The following is an 18,190-nucleotide window of genomic DNA, read 5'->3' on the forward strand; positions in this document are numbered from 1 at the left end:
CTGAACAGCAAGCCTCCTGCCTCTGGACCCGAACTGGGTCGGAGGCGGAGACTTGCCACCTTTATACATCAACCCGAGGGGAGGAGCCACAGGCGGAGCCAGCCTGGACAAGCCCAGGCATGCACAATACAATACAATGCCATACAATGCAATACCGTGGTTTACCACATGCTTTCTCCGGCATCTGCCCACATCACGGAGCAACAGCATCACTAGAGCAACTTCTGTGTCCAACATCCTGCCATAGGGTTCAATATCTGTAAGGCATTGGGAAAGGGTGTTAGACTGACAAACAGCAGTGGCTCCCACCCTGGGACCCTCCATTACCCCATTGATTCTCCCCCCACCACCCTACTCAGAACACCCTCTCCACATACCCCATCCTGCTGTGGGCCCCCCTCACTGGGCCCCAGACCCTGTACCGCGCACAGCCGCTCACAACACCACCCGGATTGGGTGTTGGCCTCCTCCCCGTGGCACTCATCCACCCTCCAGCTGTGGACATGTCTCAGGAACTGTGCCCCATCCCCTGAGTGTTCGGATGTTGGCTGCTGCGTGTGTGGTGTTCCCTCCCGCAGTGTTCAGGTATACTGTCCAGGCATTACGGACTGTTTGGGATGCCTGGCAATGACCCACATGCTACATGGCCCGCCCACCCACGGGAAGACACTTCAGTTACACTTCAGTTGCGTGAAGTGCTCAGTTAACCATGGTTGCCAATTCCCTATTGGCAATAGCCTTCAGCTGGACCACCCATAACCCCACCAGAGACCTCGGCAGCTGGTGGGATTATGGGTGGTCCAGGGGCAGACAGGCAGGGACAAGGGTTGCCCTGGGAACGGGTACACATGATCCAGGGATTGGCATGATGGTGCAGCGAGCAGTGTGTCCCAGTTGCCCCCCACAAGCGCCAACCCCACCCTCCCATGGCTGCCCACCCCTGCGGAAGGTCCCCTTACCCCAGCCGAGGATCCCCCATCTTTGCAGGGCAAGAGTTATAGCTGGGGGAAGGGCAATTATGATGCCATTAGACGTGACTTGGGGGGGATAAGGTGGAGAAGTAGGCTGCAAGTGTTGGGCACACTGGATAAGTGGGGCTTGTTCAAGGATCAGCTACTGCGTGTTCTTGATAAGTATGTACCGGTCAGGCAGGGAGGAAGGCGTCGAGCGAGGGAACCGTGGTTTACCAAGGAAGTGGAATCTCTTGTTAAGAGGAAGAAGGAGGCCTATGTGAAGATGAGGTGTGAAGTTTCAGTTGGGGCGATGGATAGTTACAAGGTAGCGAGGAAGGATCTAAAGAGAGAGCTAAGACGAGCAAGGAGGGGACATGAGAAGTATTTGGCAGGAAGGATCAAGGAAAACCCAAAAGCTTTCTATAGGTATGTCAGGAATAAGCGAATGACTAGGGAAAGAGTAGGACCAGTCAAGGACAGGGATGGGAAATTGTGTGTGGAGTCTGAAGAGATAGGCGAGATACTAAATGAATATTTTTTGTCAGTATTCACTCAGGAAAAAGATAATGTTGTGGAGGAGAATGCTGAGCCGCAGGCTAATAGAATAGATGGCATTGAGGTGCGTAGGGAAGAGGTGTTGGCAATTCTGGACAGGCTGAAAATAGATAAGTCCCCGGGACCTGATGGGATTTATCCTAGGATTCTCTGGGAGGCCAGGGAAGAGATTGCTGGACCTTTGGCTTTGATTTTTATGTCATCATTGGCTACAGGAATAGTGCCAGAGGACTGGAGGACAGCGAATGTGGTCCCTTTGTTCAAAAAGGGGAGCAGAGACAACCCCGGCAACTATAGACCGGTGAGCCTCACGTCTGTAGTGGGTAAAGTCTTGGAGGGGATTATAAGAGACAAGATTTATAATCATCTAGATAGGAATAATATGATCAGGGATAGTCAGCATGGCTTTGTGAAGGGTAGGTCATGCCTCACAAACCTTATTGAGTTCTTTGAGAAGGTGACTGAACAGGTAGATGAGGGTAGAGCAGTTGATGTGGTGTATATGGATTTCAGCAAAGCGTTTGCTAAGGTTCCCCACGGTAGGCTATTGCAGAAAATACGGAGGCTGGGGATTGAGGGTGATTTAGAGATGTGGATCAGAAATTGGCTAGCTGAAAGAAGACAGAGGGTGGTGGTTGATGGGAAATGTTCAGAATGGAGTACAGTCACAAGTGGAGTACCACAAGGATCTGTTCTGGGGCCGTTGCTGTTTGTCATTTTTATCAATGACCTAGAGGAAGGCGCAGAAGGGTGGGTGAGTAAATTTGCAGACGATACTAAAGTCGGTGGTGTTGTCAATAGTGTGGAAGGATGTAGCAGGTTACAGAGGGATATAGATAAGCTGCAGAGCTGGGCTGAGAGGTGGCAAATGGAGTTTAATGTAGAGAAGTGTGAGGTGATTCACTTTGGAAGGAATAACAGGAATGCGGAATATTTGGCTAATGGTAAAGTTCTTGAAAGTGTGGATGAGCAGAGGGATCTAGGTGTCCATGTACATAGATCCCTGAAAGTTGCCACCCAGGTTGATAGGGTTGTGAAGAAGGCCTATGGAGTGTTGGCCTTTATTGGTAGAGGGATTGAGTTCCGGAGTCGGGAGGTCATGTTGCAGCTGTACAGAACTCTGGTTCGGCCGCATTTGGAGTATTGTGTACAGTTCTGGTCACCGCATTATAGGAAGGACGTGGAGGCTTTGGAGCGGGTGCAGAGGAGATTTACCAGGATGTTGCCTGGTATGGAGGGAAAATCTTATGAGGAAAGGCTGATGGACTTGAGGTTGTTTTCGTTGGAGAGAAGAAGGTTAAGAGGAGACTTAATAGAGGCATACAAAATGATCAGGGGGTTAGATAGGGTGGACAGTGAGAGCCTTCTCCCGCGGATGGAAATGGCTGGCACGAGGGGACATAGCTTTAAACCGAGGGGTAATAGATATAGGACAGAGGTCAGAGGTAGGTTCTTTACGCAAAGAGTAGTGAGGCCATGGAATGCCCTACCTGCTACAGTAGTGAACTCGCCAACATTGAGGGCATTTAAAAGTTTATTGGATAAACATATGGATGATAATGGCATAGTGTAGGTTAGATGGCTTTTGTTTCGGTGCAACATCGTGGGCCGAAGGGCCTGTACTGTGCTGTATTGTTCTATGTTCTATGTTCTATCCCTCATCCCCTAGTGAGCACAAGGGCAGCAAGCCCAGCACCCCCGGGCCCTTTGCCTGTGAGCAGAGATGGCTACTCAGCTCCCTACAGAAGTTCTTCCATCAGGTTCACGTTTTTAAAAAGGAGGACTAATCGACGCCAGCGTGAGCACTTGCTGGGGAGGCCGGTGAATGACAGGGGGCCGTTGGATGACGGGTCACTCTAGTTAATTGTATGGAAATGGGGCTTAAATGCTGATAATTAATTTCTCACCACGCTACGGCGAGATTCCGAATTTGCTCAAGGGAGCAGGCCGGTTACATCGCAAACTGTTTGGCGCTTGGCGTGGTCCCCATTTTTGGCCTCTCTTGCTATTCACTGGTCTCATGAGATGAGCGTAATGAGGCTGGAAGATCGTGCCCAGTGTTATAAGATCAGCCACTCATTATATCTAGTGAGGGATATCCAGTTGCCTTCCAGTCAATGGATTCTCTGTAGAACATGGAGCCTATTTTCTATCAGCTGGTTTTGTACCACTGCCCGAACTGAATTTCTAGCCTGTGCTTCTTTATTCTTAAAGTGTGTAAAAGTCTTGCCTGCTTATAGTCCAATGCAATGTTCTTGTTTAACTGTATTTATTTTCTATTGTTAGGAGACAACTACATTGCTCATATTTTGTGAAAATGGTTATGTTGTTCAAACTGCATATCCAGACCTTGAGGACCTAGATACAACTTTAACATTTGAGATTCCCATACTGAAGAAATACTTCCGTTTCAAGAGCATCAGGTCTAGCATAGAGGTAATTTTGTATCACTTGTTTCACCTATTGCCACCTCATCAAACTTTGAAAATAGCTGCTCTGTAACAACACACAGGGCCAACATGCAGATCGACGGGAAGAAGGTCCTTCAACTCATTCATGTCAGGGGTTACGCTGATATCCGGCATCTTCCTCTCAAAAGTTCAAGAGTATGTAGCTTGTAATTTTCCGGCCATTCAATTAAATTTTCTATGCATAAATTGAATTCTATAGGCACATTTTAAACTTCTCGTAACTGATCTGATAGACACAAACTAAGTTTAACAAAATTAATACATCAGCAAAATACTGGAAATCTGAAATAAAGGCACAAAATGTTGCAAAACACAGCAGGTCTGCAGCATCTGTGGCGAGAGAAACAGAGTTAAAGTTTTGAGTTCAGCTCTAAAAAAGAGTCATAGAAATTGAAAAGAATCGTTGGACTGCAATGAAAACAAGAACACAAGAATTAGGATCAGCAGCCAGGTCAATCAGCCCCTCAAGCCCGCTCCACCGTTCAATAAATAAATGGCTGATTCTCGTTGTGGCCTTGATTCAATTTTCCTATCTGCCCCCCTCCGTTGTCGACCAAACATCGATCTAACTCCGCCTTCAATGTATTAAATGACCCTGCAGACACTGCTCTTCAGGGAAGAAAATTCCACAAACCAACAACCCTCCGAGAGAAAAGAATTCTCCTTCCCAATAGTCTTATGGAGAGGTTAAATTTTTAAACTGTGTTCCACTCGTTCTAGATTCCCCCACACAGGGAAGGATCCTCTCAGCATCTTCCCCGTCAAGTTCCCTCAGGATCTTATATGTTTCAATGTTTCAATAAGATCACCTCTCATTCTTCGAAACGCCAATGAGCACAGGCTCAACCTGTTCCTATTCAACCTTTCCTGAGAAGATAATCCCTTCATCCCAATAATCAGTTGGGTGAATCGTCTCTGAACTTCTTCGAATGCAATTATATGGTGGCACGGTAGCACAGTGGTTAGCACTGTTGCTTCACAGTCTTCGATTCCCGGCTTGGGTCACTGTGCGGAGTCTGCATGTACTCCCCGTCTCTGCGTGGGCTTCCTCCGGGTGCTCTGGTTTCCTCCTACGTTCCAAAGATGTGCAGGTTAGGTGGAATGACCATGCTAAATTGCCCTTAGTAACCAAAAAATGTTACTGGGTTACGGAGATAAGGTGGAGGTGTGGGGTTAAGTGGGGTGTTCTTTCCAAGGACCGGGGTAGACTCCATGGGCTGAATGGCTTCCTTCCGCACTGTAAATTCAATGATCTGCGATCCTTTCTTCAGTAAGGAGACCAAGGTGGCATGGTGGTACAGTGGTTACCACTGCTGCCTCACAGCAAGGAACCGGGCTCGATCCCGGACCTGGGTCACTCTCCGTGTGGAGTTGGCACAATCTCCCTGTGTCTGCATGGGTCTCACCCCCACAACCCAAAGATGTGCATGGCGGTGGATTGGCCACTCTAAATTACCCCTTAATTGGAAAAAAAATAAGGGGACCAAAACTCTACATAGTGCTCCAGATGTGGTCTAACCAAGGCCCTGATCAGCTGTAGCAACTTCAATTTGAATTACCCCAGTTGTCTTGGTGGGATTTGACCTCATCCAACCGGAGCCTTCGCCAGGTCTTCCATTGAATCCATACAGTGCCGAAGGAGGCCATTTTGCCCATTAAGTCTGCACCGACCCTCCAAAAGAGCACCCTACCTAGGCCCACTCCCCTGCAACCCCCTAACCCCACCTAACCTTGCAAACTAAGGGGCAATTTTTCATGGCCAATCCACCTGACCTGCACATTTTTGGACTGTGGGATAAAACCGGAGCACCCACGCAAACATGGGGAGAATGTGCAAACTCAACACAATCACCGAAGGTTAGAATTTAACCTGGGCCCCTGGTGTTGTGAGTGCCTAGTCCCTCCCTAGTTGCCCTTCAGAAGACGATGGTGAGTCCTTCTTGAACCACTGCAGTCCCTGAGGTGTAGGTTTTTTTGGATATGATTTTTATTAAATGTTTAACCTTTCATAGAAAAGAATACAAAACATGCGAACTATAACAAGCATTCTTTTACAAGATTCCATTAAGAAACATTTTTTACAAGGAGTCTTCCCCCCCCCCCCACCACACCCACCGGTAAACAAGTAACCCCCCTCCCTTAAAGCGACCAATTCTTTGAAGTACACTGAGCGACCGTCATGTTCGATAAAACACCACAATTCCCGTACCAGCCTCCCCAAACAGGTGCCGGAATGTGGCGACTAGGGGCTTTTCACAGTAACTTCATTGAAGCCTACTCGTGACTATAAGCGATTTTCATTCATTTCATTTCACAATTGACCCTCTCAAGGTATATTTGACCTTGAGGCGCACAAACTCCCTTAAATCACCGAGCCACATCCAAATCTTTGGAGGTGCCGCCATCCTCCATCACAGTAAGACACGCCTCCATGCCACCAACGAAGCAAAGACCAGCGCGTCCACCCCTGCTCCCACTGCACTTCTGGCACATCAGAGACCCCAAAAATCGCCACCAGGTGGCAGAGCTTCACCCGCACATTCAGGATCGACGACGTGGTGTCAAAAAAGGACCCCCAAAACTCCACCAGCTTGGGGCATGACCAGAACATGTGTGTGATGTGCAGGCCCTCTTGAACAAAGCTCGCACCCATCTTCTATCCCTGCAAAAAAGCAGCTCATCCTCGCTTTAGTGAGGTGAGCTCGAAAAATTACCTTTAACTGAATGAGGCTGTTTACCATGTTAGCTAATGGGAAGAGAGCCACAATGGCATTGTAAACAGAGCAGTTGAAGCATGTAACCTCGATGCGAACCTATACACCTCTTGCCTACCCTGTTTGCCCCATATACCCTACTCAAGCTACCATTTATTGGGGCTGGTTTAGCACAGGGCTAAAGAGCTGGCTTTTAAAGCAGACCAAGGCAGGCCAGCAGCACGGTTCAATTCCTGTATCAGCCTCCCCGAACAGGTGCCAGAATGTGGCGACTAGGGGCTTTTCACAGTCACTTCATTTGAAGCCCACTTGTGACAATAAGCAATTTTCATTTCATTTTCATTTCAAAGTCGAGGTCCAGTCATTTTCTCCCTCCTCACAACTTGCTTTCCTACCTTTCGTAGTATCATCACTATCAAACACTCTGTCCCTTCGTTCAAGTCATGGAAATAGAAATAGATTGTACAAATTTGAAGCCCCAGCATTGATCCCTCTGGCACTCCATTGGTTTACAGTTTGCCATGCTGAATATGACTAATTTATCCCAACTCTCTGGACAAGCTCCCGAGGGCTGGGTCAGATTTGCTTCCTAATGTATTCACACCATTGGGCAATTTTACTGACCATGGGACCAGATGCTCGGAGGCTATATGCTTCAAGGAGGTTGACAGCCAAGATACAAAACTAAAAGCCCAAAATGCGGCCTTCGGCATTTTGTCATCAGCAGGGTTACCTGCCCCTCTACATGGGGTAGCCTTTCTCTAAACAGAGGCAGCCTTCCTGTCTAGGGAAGCGGGGGTTGTCAAGGCTCCAGGGCCAAAGAAAGGGGCTGCAAGCAAGGATGGCAGCAAACCCCCCCTGGAGGGGTTTGCTATCCAGCAATTTTTTAAAGTTGCCTCTCGGAGGCTCTCTGTCTCCTGCATTTTTCAGCATCGACGCCTCTCCCTATTGGCACTGTTGAGGCTTCAGAGCTGTCTGCCTTCTGATTGGACTGCCTTCTGAGGAACCTGCCAGCTGTCAGGCACACGCACAATCAATTAGGAGGTTACCCGTCATAAAATTTCTGACTAGCTCTCATTGCCGGGCTCAGGACCCACTTTTTACCAGGATATTGAGATTCCCGCACCTCGCGTAAAATTCAACTCTCTATTTCCTGTTAGTTAGCCAACCCTATATTCATGTTAATAATATATTAATATCAACAATATGAACTCTGATCTTGTACAGTAACCTATTATATGGCAATTTATCAAATGCCCTTTGGAGATCAAATACATTACATCTGGTGGTTCCCCTTTATCCACCCTGCTTGTTAAATCCTCAAGAACTCAAATCAATTTGTCAAGCATACTTTCCCTTCCACTAAACCGTGTTGATCCTGTTTGATTGTACTATATTTTTGTTTAAATACCCTGTTACTACTTAATAATGGATTCCACCATTTTCCCAGTGGCAGTTATTAGTTACCTGGCCGAAGGTTACCTGCTTTCCGTCACCCTCTTTCTCAAATAGATTTTCTAATCTGTTGGAGCCTTTCCAGATTCTAGGGATTTTTGGAAGATTAAATCCACAATCCCCGCATTCACTTAGTTTCAGACCCTAGGATGCAGGCCATCATGATCACTTTATTATTACATTCAGCTCCACAGTGTAATTGGATGCCTGATATAATTTTCCATCTCCGGAAACTCAGCAGCAAATAGGAAAATGGAGCAGTCTGAAAGTGTACTTGACAAATTGATTTCAGTTCTTGAGGATTTAACAAGCAGGGTGGATAAAGGGAAACCACTAGATGTAATGTATTTGATCTCCAGAGGTAATTTGATAAATTGCCAGGTGAGTGCTTTTTATAATATTGTTCTGAGCCAGGATAGCCAAGAAATCTTTCCCTGTCCCTCTCAAGCAAATTGTGAATGCCCCTTCTCCAGGTTGTGCCTGCACCTCCCCTCTGCCCCCCATTCCCCAACTAATGGCCACCCCACAATCATCATTGTGAGGCACCATTTTCAAAAGGTCCCCAATTGTAGACTCCTGCTGCTGGTTTCCTTGCCACCCAGTCAGCCAATCTGTCAATTTATTCAACTGTGATGTGGGAAACAAAAGATAAGAAGCAAAATGAGGCTCTGATGTCGCCTAAATATATTGGGACCATTGGGTCGACTCACCATGTCTTTTGGACAAATAGTAATGGACTTTGTAAGTGAAACAGAGTGAAAACTGAGCCAAGGGTGGTGTTATCGTTTGGTGATGAACTGAGACTGTAATTACTTCTAATCACAATCTGGAATCCACATTACAGGAGGGATACGATAGCACCAGAAAGGGTGCAGAGGAGATTTACAAGATGTTGCCGGGCTGGAGAGTGTTAGTTTTGACGAGAGATTGGATAGAACATAGAACAGAACAGTACAGCACAGAACAGGCCCTTTGGCCTTGATGTTGTGCCAAGCAGTGTCCGAAACCAAGATCAAGCTATCCCACTCCCTGTCATTCTGGTGTGCTCCATGTGCCTATCCAATAACCGCTTCAAAGTTCCTAAAGTGTCCGACTCCACTGTCACAGCAGGCAGTCCATTCCACACCCTAACCACTCTCTGAGTGAAGAACCTACCTCGGACATCCCTCCTATATCTCTGAGATGCCCTCAATTACGAGAAGATTGATAATTCAAAGGCTTTAATTACCAGAGAACCAGACAGCTGCCGGGAAGTGTGCTCACTGCACGCTGCGATATGAACGTAACATTATATACAGTTCCCTGGGAGCGGAGCCGGAGGCGGCGTCCCCCAGGGTTCCAAACATGGTCTTAAAGGGGCCTACGCATTAAAGATACATGTGTATACAGATATCATTCATCACATTCACCCCCTGTTTAAAATAAAACGCATAGTACGTCGGGGGTGAAGTGGAATTACTTGTTCAGTCTTTTGGGTGGTCTGATTGTCCGTGTCGACCTTCTCAGCTCTGGTGATGGTGCGGTGGATATGGTCGTCCTTGGTGGTGGTATATCCGGGAGCACGGTTGTCTGAGCCTTTGCCCACGTTGGAGCAGGTGGGGTATCCGGGGTGACTAGGGTGATTGATGCCGGCGCCTGCCTGGGGGGGGGTGCTGTTGGAGTCGGCAGCCGGTGCAGGGAGGGGAGCGTCGGTAGAAGGGGGGGGGCGTCGGTGGGAGAGCCAGCGGGTGCTAGGTCTCGCAGGGGAACGGTGTCTTGCCTGCCGACGGGGTGCTCGACGTAGGCGTACTGAGGGTTTGCGTGTAGTAGATGGACCATCTCGACCAGCGGATCTGTCTTATGGCTCCTCACGTGCCTCCGGAGTAGAACTGGTCCCGGAGTCGTCAGCCAACGTGGAAGCGAGATCCCAGAGGTGGACTTCCTGGGGAAGACAAACAAACGGTTGTGAGGGGTCTGATTCGTGGCCGTACAGAGGAGCGACCTAATGGAGTGTAGGGCATCGGGTAGGACCTCCTGCCAGTGGGCGATTGGGAGACTTCTTGACCGTAGGGCTAGAAGGACAGCCTTCCAAACTGTCGCCTTCTCCCTCTCCACCTGCCTGTTTCCCCGCGGGTTATAGCTGGTCGTTCCGCTCGAGGCGATGCCCTTGTTGAGCAGATATCGACGCAGCTCATCGCTCATGAACGATGTACCCCGGTCACTGTGGTTATAAGCGGGGAAACCAAACAGCGTGAAGATGCTGTGCAGTGCCTTGATTACAGAGGCTGAGGTCATATCGGGGCAGGGGACAGTGAAGGGGAAGCGGGAGAATTCATCGATGACAGTGAGGAAATAAATATTGTGGTTGGTGGACGGGAGGGGCCCTTTAAAGTCCACGCTTAGTCACTCAAAGGGCCCAGAGGCCTTTACCAGGCGGGCCCTGTCTGGTCTGTAGAAGTGCGGTTTGCACTCCGCGCAGATCTGGCAAGCCTTGGTCATGGCCTTGACCTCCTCGGTGGAGTAAGATAGGTTGCGGGACTTGATGAAATGGGCAAGCCGGGTGACCCCCGGGTGGCAAAGGTCATCGTGGATGGCCCTCAGGCGGTCTTTTTGCACGATGGTGCACGTGCCACGGGACAGGGCATCTGGGGACTCGTTGAGCTTCCCCGGACGATATGTAATATCGTATGTGTAGGTGGAGAGTTCGATCCTCCACCTCAGAATTTTATCATTCTTTATTTTGCCCCGTTGTGCGTTATCAAACATAAAGGCGACCGACCGTTGGTCGATGACGAGGGCAAACCTCCTACTGGCTAGGTAGTGCCTCCAGTGCCGCACGGCCTCCACAATGGCTTGTGCCTCCTTCTTGACTGCAGAGTGTCGAATTTCCGAGGCGGTGAGGGTTCGGGAGAAGGACGCTACTGGTCTGCCCGCCTGGTTGAGGGTAGCAGCCAGGGCGACTCTGATGCGTCGCTTTCTACCTGGAAGGGAATGGTTTCGTCCACCGCGTGCATGGCGGCCTTGATAATATTGGCCTTGATACGACTGAAGGCCGACTGAGCCTCAGCCGTCAGGGGAAAAACCGTGGTCTTAATGAGTGGACGGGCTTTGTCCGCATATCTGGGGACCCACTGGGCATAGCAGGAAAAGAGCCCGAGGCACCGGTTGAGTACCTTAGGCTACGGAGGAGGGGAAGTTCCTTAAGGGGGCGCATGCAGTCAGGGTCTGGGCCTAGGACCCTGTTTTCCACGATGTAGCCGAGGATGGCTAGCCGGGTTGTGTGGAACACGCATTTCTCTTTGTTGTATGTCAGATTGAGGGCCCGGGCGGTCTTGAGGAACTTCCTCAGGTTTGCGTCAAACAAAGAACAAAGAACAAAGAAATGTACAGCACAGGAACAGTCCCTTCGGCCCTCCAAGCCCGTGCCGACCATGCTGCCCGACTAAACTACAATCTTCTACACTTCCTGGGTCCGTATCCCTCTATTCCCATCCTATTCATGTATTTGTCAAGATGCCCCTTAAATGTCACTATCGTCCCTGCTTCCACCACCTCCTCCGGTAGCGAGTTCCAGGCACCCACTACCCTCTGCGTAAAAAACTTGCCTCGTACATCTACTCTAAACCTTGCCCCTCTCACCTTAAACCTATGCCCCCTTGTAATTGACCCCTCTACCCTGGAGAAAAGCCTCTGACTATCCACTCTGTCTATGCCCTCATAATTTTGTAGACCTCTATCAGGTCTCCCCTCAACCTCCTACGTTCCAGTGAGAACAAACCGAGTTTATTCAACCGCTCCTCATAGCTAATGCCCTCCATACCAGGCAACATTCTGGTAAATCTCTTCTGCACCCTCTCTAAAGCCTCCACATCCTTCTGGTAGTGTGGCGACCAGAATTGAACACTATACTCCAAGTGTGGCCTAACTAAGGTTCTATACAGCTGCAACATGACTTGCCAATTCTTATACTCAATGCCCCGGCCAATGAAGGCAAGCATGCCGTATGCCTTCTTGACTACCTTCTCCACCTGTGTTGCCCCTTTCAATGACCTGTGGACCTGTACTCCTAGATCTCTTTGACTTTCAATACTCTTGAGGGTTCTACCATTCACTGTATATTCCCTACCTGCATTAGACCTTCCAAAATGCATTACCTCACATTTGTCCGGATTAAACTCCATCTGCCATCTCCCCGCCCAAGTCTCCGAACAATCTAAATCCTGCTGTATCCTCTGACAGTCCTCATCGCTATCCGCAATTCCACCAACCTTTGTGTCGTCTGCAAACTTACTAATCAGACCAGTTACATTTTCCTCCAAATCATTTATATATACTACAAAGAGCAAAGGTCCCAGCACTGATCCCTGTGGAACACCACTGGTCACAGCCCCCCAATTAGAAAAGCATCCTTCCATTGCTACTCTCTGCCTTCTATGACCTAGCCAGTTCTGTATCCACCCTGCCAGCTCACCCCTGATCCCGTGTGACTTCACCTTTTGTACTAGTCTACCATGAGGGACCTTGTCAAAGGCCTTACTGAAGTCCATATAGACAACATCCACTGCCCTACCTGCATCAATCATCTTAGTGACCTCCTCGAAAAACTCTATCAAGTTAGTGAGACACGACCTCCCCTTCACAAAACCGTGCTGCCTCTCACTAATACGTCCATTTGCTTCCAAATGGGAGTAGATCCTGTCTCGAAGAATTCTCTCCAGTCGTGGTCCTGCTGGTCATGGCCGCAGATGGTGACGTTGTCCAAGTATGGGTATGTAGCCCATAAGCTGTACTGGTCCACCATTTGATCCATCGCCCTTTGGAAAACGGAGACTCCGTTTGTGACGCCAAAAGGGACCCTGAGGAAGTGGAAGAGCTGACCGGCTGCTTCGAATGCCGTATAGGGGCGATCCTCTGGGCGGATAGGGAGTTAATGAATGCAGATTTTAGGTCGACCGTGGAGAATACTCGATACTGGGCGATTTGGTTAACCATTTCTGCTATACGGGGAAGGGGGTACGCATCGAGTTGCGTAAAGCGGTTTATGGTCTGACTATAGTCCACCACCATACGTTGTTTTTCTCTGGAGCGGACTACCAGTACTTGTGCCCTCCAAGGGCTGTTGCTAGCCTCTATGACCCCTTTTAGTAGTCGCTGAACCTCTGACTTAATGAAAGACATGTCTTGGGCACTGTACCGCCGACTCCTGGTGGCGACGGGCTTACAGTCGGGAGTGAGGTTCGCGAAGAGGGGGGGTGATGCAACTTTGAGTGTCGCCAGGCTACATACCGTGAGTGGGGGCAGGAGTCCGCCGAACTTCAGTGTCAGACTCCGGTGGCTGTACTGAAAGTCCAGACCGAGCAACAGTGGGGCAAAGAGGTGAGGGAGGACATAAAGTTTAAAACGGGCGTATTTGGCGCCTTGAATAGCGAGGTTCGTGACACAAAACCTCGTGATTTGGACCGAATGAGACCCAGATGCGAGGGCGATAGTTTGGGAGGCGGGATAGGTGCACAGGGAGCAGTGTCTTTCTGTGTCTGGATGGATAAAACTCTCTGTGCTCCCAGAGTCAAAAAGGCAGGGGTGTCGCGGCCGTTGATTTGAACCTGCATCATTGAGTTTCGCAGGTGCTTCGGCCGAGATTGATTGAGCGTGGTCGCTCCTAGTTGTGGGCAGTCAGAGTCCTCGGTTGAATCGGACTCGCAAAATGGCCGCGGCCGTCGGTCGCACTTGTTGGGTTTTGAAGATGGCCGCTGCCAAGATGGCCACCCCATGACTCGCACGAGGCCGATGACGCGTCGGAAGTAGGCATGCCCGGCCACCGCGCGGCCACATTGCGGGGCCTGTGGTCCCGGGAGTTTGATTTCTGGGTCCAATGAGACTTTTGTTTCTGGCCTTTGGGCCCAGCCAGGTAGACCTTTGCGAAGTGCCCCTTCTTTCCGCACTCGTTGCAGATAGCGGAGCGGGCCGGGCAACGCTGGCGTGGGTGCTGGCCTTGCCCACAGAATTTTTTGACGATACACATAGGGACATGTACCTCGTTTATCGGCTTTACGAAGCGCCTCTGCAGGATTTCGACCGCCGTCTCGTACGTCGTAGCTTTCTCGATCACGGAGGATAGTCGGTGGCCCACCCGGGCATGTAGTAAGCTCAGCTTGCGAGGTCCGTCAACTTCAGTCTCTGAGGAATTCAGATAGGCCTCAAAACACCGGAGCCAATATTTAAAAATGTCAGTGGCCTCCGGCGACCGAGCGTCCAAATTGAGCTTCTCCGGCTTTAGACCGCTGTCCATCTTGATGTATTCTGGAAATTAAATTGTGATACCCTCAATTACGACTCAGGAGAGAAGATTGATAATTTAAAGGCTTTAATAACCAGAGAACCAGACAGCTGCCGAGAAGTGTGCTCACTGCACGCTGTCCACTGAACGTAACCTTATATACAGTTCCCTGGGGGTGGAGCCGGAGGCGGAGTCCCCCAGGGTTCCAAACCCGGTCTTAAAGGGGCCTATGCATTAAAGGTACATGTGCATACAGATATCATTCATCACAATCTCCCACCCTGAATCTTAAAGTTATGCCCCCTTGTAACAGCTTCATCCACCCGAGGAAATAGTCTCTGAACATCCACTCTATCTATCCCCCTCATTATCTTATAAACCTCTATTAAGTCGCCTCTCATCCTCCTCCGCTCCAAAGAGAAAAGCCCTAGCTCCCTCAACCTTTCCTCATAAGACCTATCCTGCAAACCAGGCAGCATCCTGGTAAATCTCCATTGCACCCTTTCCAATGCTTCCACATCCTTCCTATAATGAGGTGACCAGAACTGCACACAATACTCCAAATGTGGTCATCGGCAAATTTACTGACCCACCCTTCAGCCCCCTCCTCCAAGCCATTGATAAAAAGCACAAATAGCAGAGGACCCAGCACTGATCCCTGTGGTACACCGCTGGTAACTGGTCTCCAGTCTGAAAATTTTCCATCCACCACCCTCTGTCTTCTATGTGATAAGCAGTTACTTATCCAATTGGCCAAATTTCCCTCTATCCCACACTTCCTTACTTTCTTCATGAGCCGACCATGGGGAACCTTATCGAACGCCTTACTAAAATCCATGTATACAACATCAACTGCTCTACCTTCATCTACACACTTAGTTACCTCCTCAAAGAATTCCGTCAAATTTGTGAGGCAAGACCTACCCTTCACGAATCCATGTTGGCTATCCCTTATTAAGCTGCATCTTTCCAAATGGTCATAAATCCTATCCTTCAGGAACTTTTCCATCATCTTCCCGACCACCAAAGTAAGACTAACTGGCCTATAATTACCAGGGACATTCCTATTCCCTTTCTTGAACAGAGGAACAACATTCACCACTCTCCAGTCCTCTGGCACTATCCCTGTGGACAGCGAGGACCCAAAGATCAATGCCAAAGGCTCTGCAATCTCATCCCTTGCCTCCCAAAGAATCCTTGGGTATATCACATATGGCCCAGGGGACTTGTCGACCCTCAGGTTTTCCAAAATTGCTAATACATCCTTCCTCAGAACATCTACTTCCTCCAGCCTACCTGCCTGAATCACACTCTCATCCTCAAAAACATGGCCCCTCTCCTTTGTGAACACTGAAGAAAAGTATTCATTCAACGCCTCTCCTATTTCTTCTGACTCCATGCACAAGTTTCCACTACTGTCCTTGACCGGCCCTACCCTCACCCTGGTCATTGTTTTATTTCTCACATAAGAGTAAAAAGTCTTGGGGTTTTCCTTGATCCGACCCAGCAAGGACTTCTCATGCCCCCTCCTAGTTCTCCTAAGCCCTTTTTTCAGCTCATTCCTTGCTACCTTGCAACCCTCAAGCGACCCTACTGAACCTTGTTTTCTCATCCTTACATACTCTTCCTTTTTCCTCTTGACAAGACATACAACCTCTTTTGTGAACCATGGTTCCCTCACACGGCCATTTCCTCCCTACCTGACAGGGACATGCCTATCAAGGACACGCAGTATTTGTTCCTTGAACAAGCTCCACTTTTCATTTGTGCCTTTCCCTGACAGTTTCGTTTCCCATCTTATGCTCCCTAATTCTTGCCTAATCGCATCATAATTACCCCTCCCCCAATTATAAACCTTGCCCTGCCGTAGGGCCCTATCCCTCTCCATTGCAATAGTGAAAGACACCGAATTGTGGTCACTATCTCCAAAGTGCTCTCCCACGAACAAATCTAACACTTGGCCCGGTTCATTACCCAGTACCAAATCCAATGTGGCCCCCCCCTCTTGTCGGCCTATCCACATATTGTGTCAGGAAACCCTCCTGCACACACTGTACAAAAACTGCCCCATCCGAACTGTTCGACCTATAGAGGTTCCAATCAATATTTGGAAAGTTAAAGTCACCCATGACAACTACCCTGAGACCTCCACAGCTATCCATAATCTGTTTTGCAATTTCTTCCTCCACATCTCTATTACTATTTGGGGGCCTATAGAAAACGCCTAACAATGTGACCGCTCCTTTCCTATTTCTAACTTCGGCCCATATTACCTCAGTAGGCAGATCCCCGTCAAACTGCCTTTCTGCAGCCGTTCAACTATCCTTGATTAACAATGCTACTCCTCCACCTCTTTTACTACCTTCCCTACTCTTACTGAAACATCTAAACCCCGGAACTTCCAACAACCATTCCTGTCCCTGTTCTAACCATGTCTCCGTAATGGCCATAACATCGTACTCCCAAGTACCAATCCATGCTCCAAGTTCACCTACCTTATTCCGGATGCTCCTTGCATTGAAGTAGACACACTTCAACCCACCTTTCTGTCTGCCGGTACACTCCTGCAACCTGGATTGTTTTCCTTGGAGCAGAGGAGACTGAGGGGGGACATGATTGAGATGTATAAAATTATGAGGGGCACAGATAGAATAGACAGAAACAACTTCTCCCCTTGGAAGAGGGATAAATGACATGGGGGCATAGATTTAAGGTAAGGGCAGGAGGTTTTAAAGAGATGTGAGGAAAAACATTTTTACCCAGGGAGTGATGAGAGTTTAGAATTTGTTGCCTGAAAGGTTGGTGGAGGCAGAGACGGTCATAACATTTAAGAAGTATTTAAAATGTGCACCTGCGATCCCAGGGCTGGAAAATGGGATTAGAAGGGTTAGGTGGTTGTTTTTGACCGGCACAGACATAATAAATTTCTGGGCCTTTTCTGTGCTATGTGATTCTATGACTCTAATACAATTATATCTGCTTTGTTGTGGCAGAGAAATGCAGAGATAAGTCAGAGGCAGAAGATAAAGGATCAAAAAGAGAAAGAAAAGCAAGAAAGGCTGCAAAAAAAGAAAGAAATGGCAGAAGAGAATCCAGAATTGGCTACTGAGGAGGAGGAAGAAGATGAAGAGGAGGAAGAGGAGGAAGAGGAGCCACTCCCAATGATCTACATTCCTGCCGAACCAAATGCAATATTTTGTGGTTTCTACTCAGATCCAGGGCAATTCTGGCTGTCTGTCGTAAGTTCCAACAAACTAAGAGACAAACAAATTTCTACAGTCTTAGATGCCCAATAATTAAACATTCAGGCATTGAGAAAGGCCTCAACGAGGGTGCAGAGGAGATTTACAGCAATGTCACCAGGGATAAGTAAGAGGGGTAAAAAAACATCCATGGCTAAACAGGGAGGTCAAGGACAATATAAAGACAAAATTTAAGGTAGACAATGTTGCAAAGGCCAGGGGCAGGCTGGAAGATTGGGAAACTTTGAAACATAAACAACTGTAATAAAAAGAACAAAGGTAAATTACAAAAGAAAACTAGTGTCATCGCTGAGGTGACACCTTAGGCAGCACGGTAGCATTGTGGATAACACAATTGCTTCACAGCTCCAGGGTCCCAGTTTCGATACCAGCTTGGGTCACTGTCTGTGCGGAGTCTGCACATCCTCCCCGTGTGTGCGTGGGTTTCCTCCGGGTGCTCCGGTTTCCTCCCACAGTCCAAAGATGTGCAGGTTAGATGGATTGGCCATGATAAATTGCCCTTAGTGTCCAAAATTGCCCTTAG

At 48.6% G+C, this 18,190-nt stretch overlaps 1 protein-coding gene across 2 annotated transcripts in view; it reads left to right on the top strand.

Moving 5' to 3' along the window:
• Positions 1 to 18,190, top strand: part of LOC140428191 (cilia- and flagella-associated protein 44) — a 371,239-nt gene that overhangs the window by 173,102 nt on the left and 179,947 nt on the right. For both annotated transcript variants that reach the window (XM_072514361.1, XM_072514362.1), the window contains 2 exons: positions 3,795 to 3,944; positions 17,398 to 17,643. In XM_072514361.1, coding sequence (XP_072370462.1) covers positions 3,795 to 3,944; positions 17,398 to 17,643 — 396 coding nt within the window. The remainder of the gene's footprint in view (positions 1 to 3,794; positions 3,945 to 17,397; positions 17,644 to 18,190) is intronic.

The sequence above is a fragment of the Scyliorhinus torazame genome, chromosome 8 (assembly GCF_047496885.1).
Source record: "Scyliorhinus torazame isolate Kashiwa2021f chromosome 8, sScyTor2.1, whole genome shotgun sequence".
Classification (NCBI taxonomy): domain Eukaryota; kingdom Metazoa; phylum Chordata; class Chondrichthyes; order Carcharhiniformes; family Scyliorhinidae; genus Scyliorhinus; species Scyliorhinus torazame.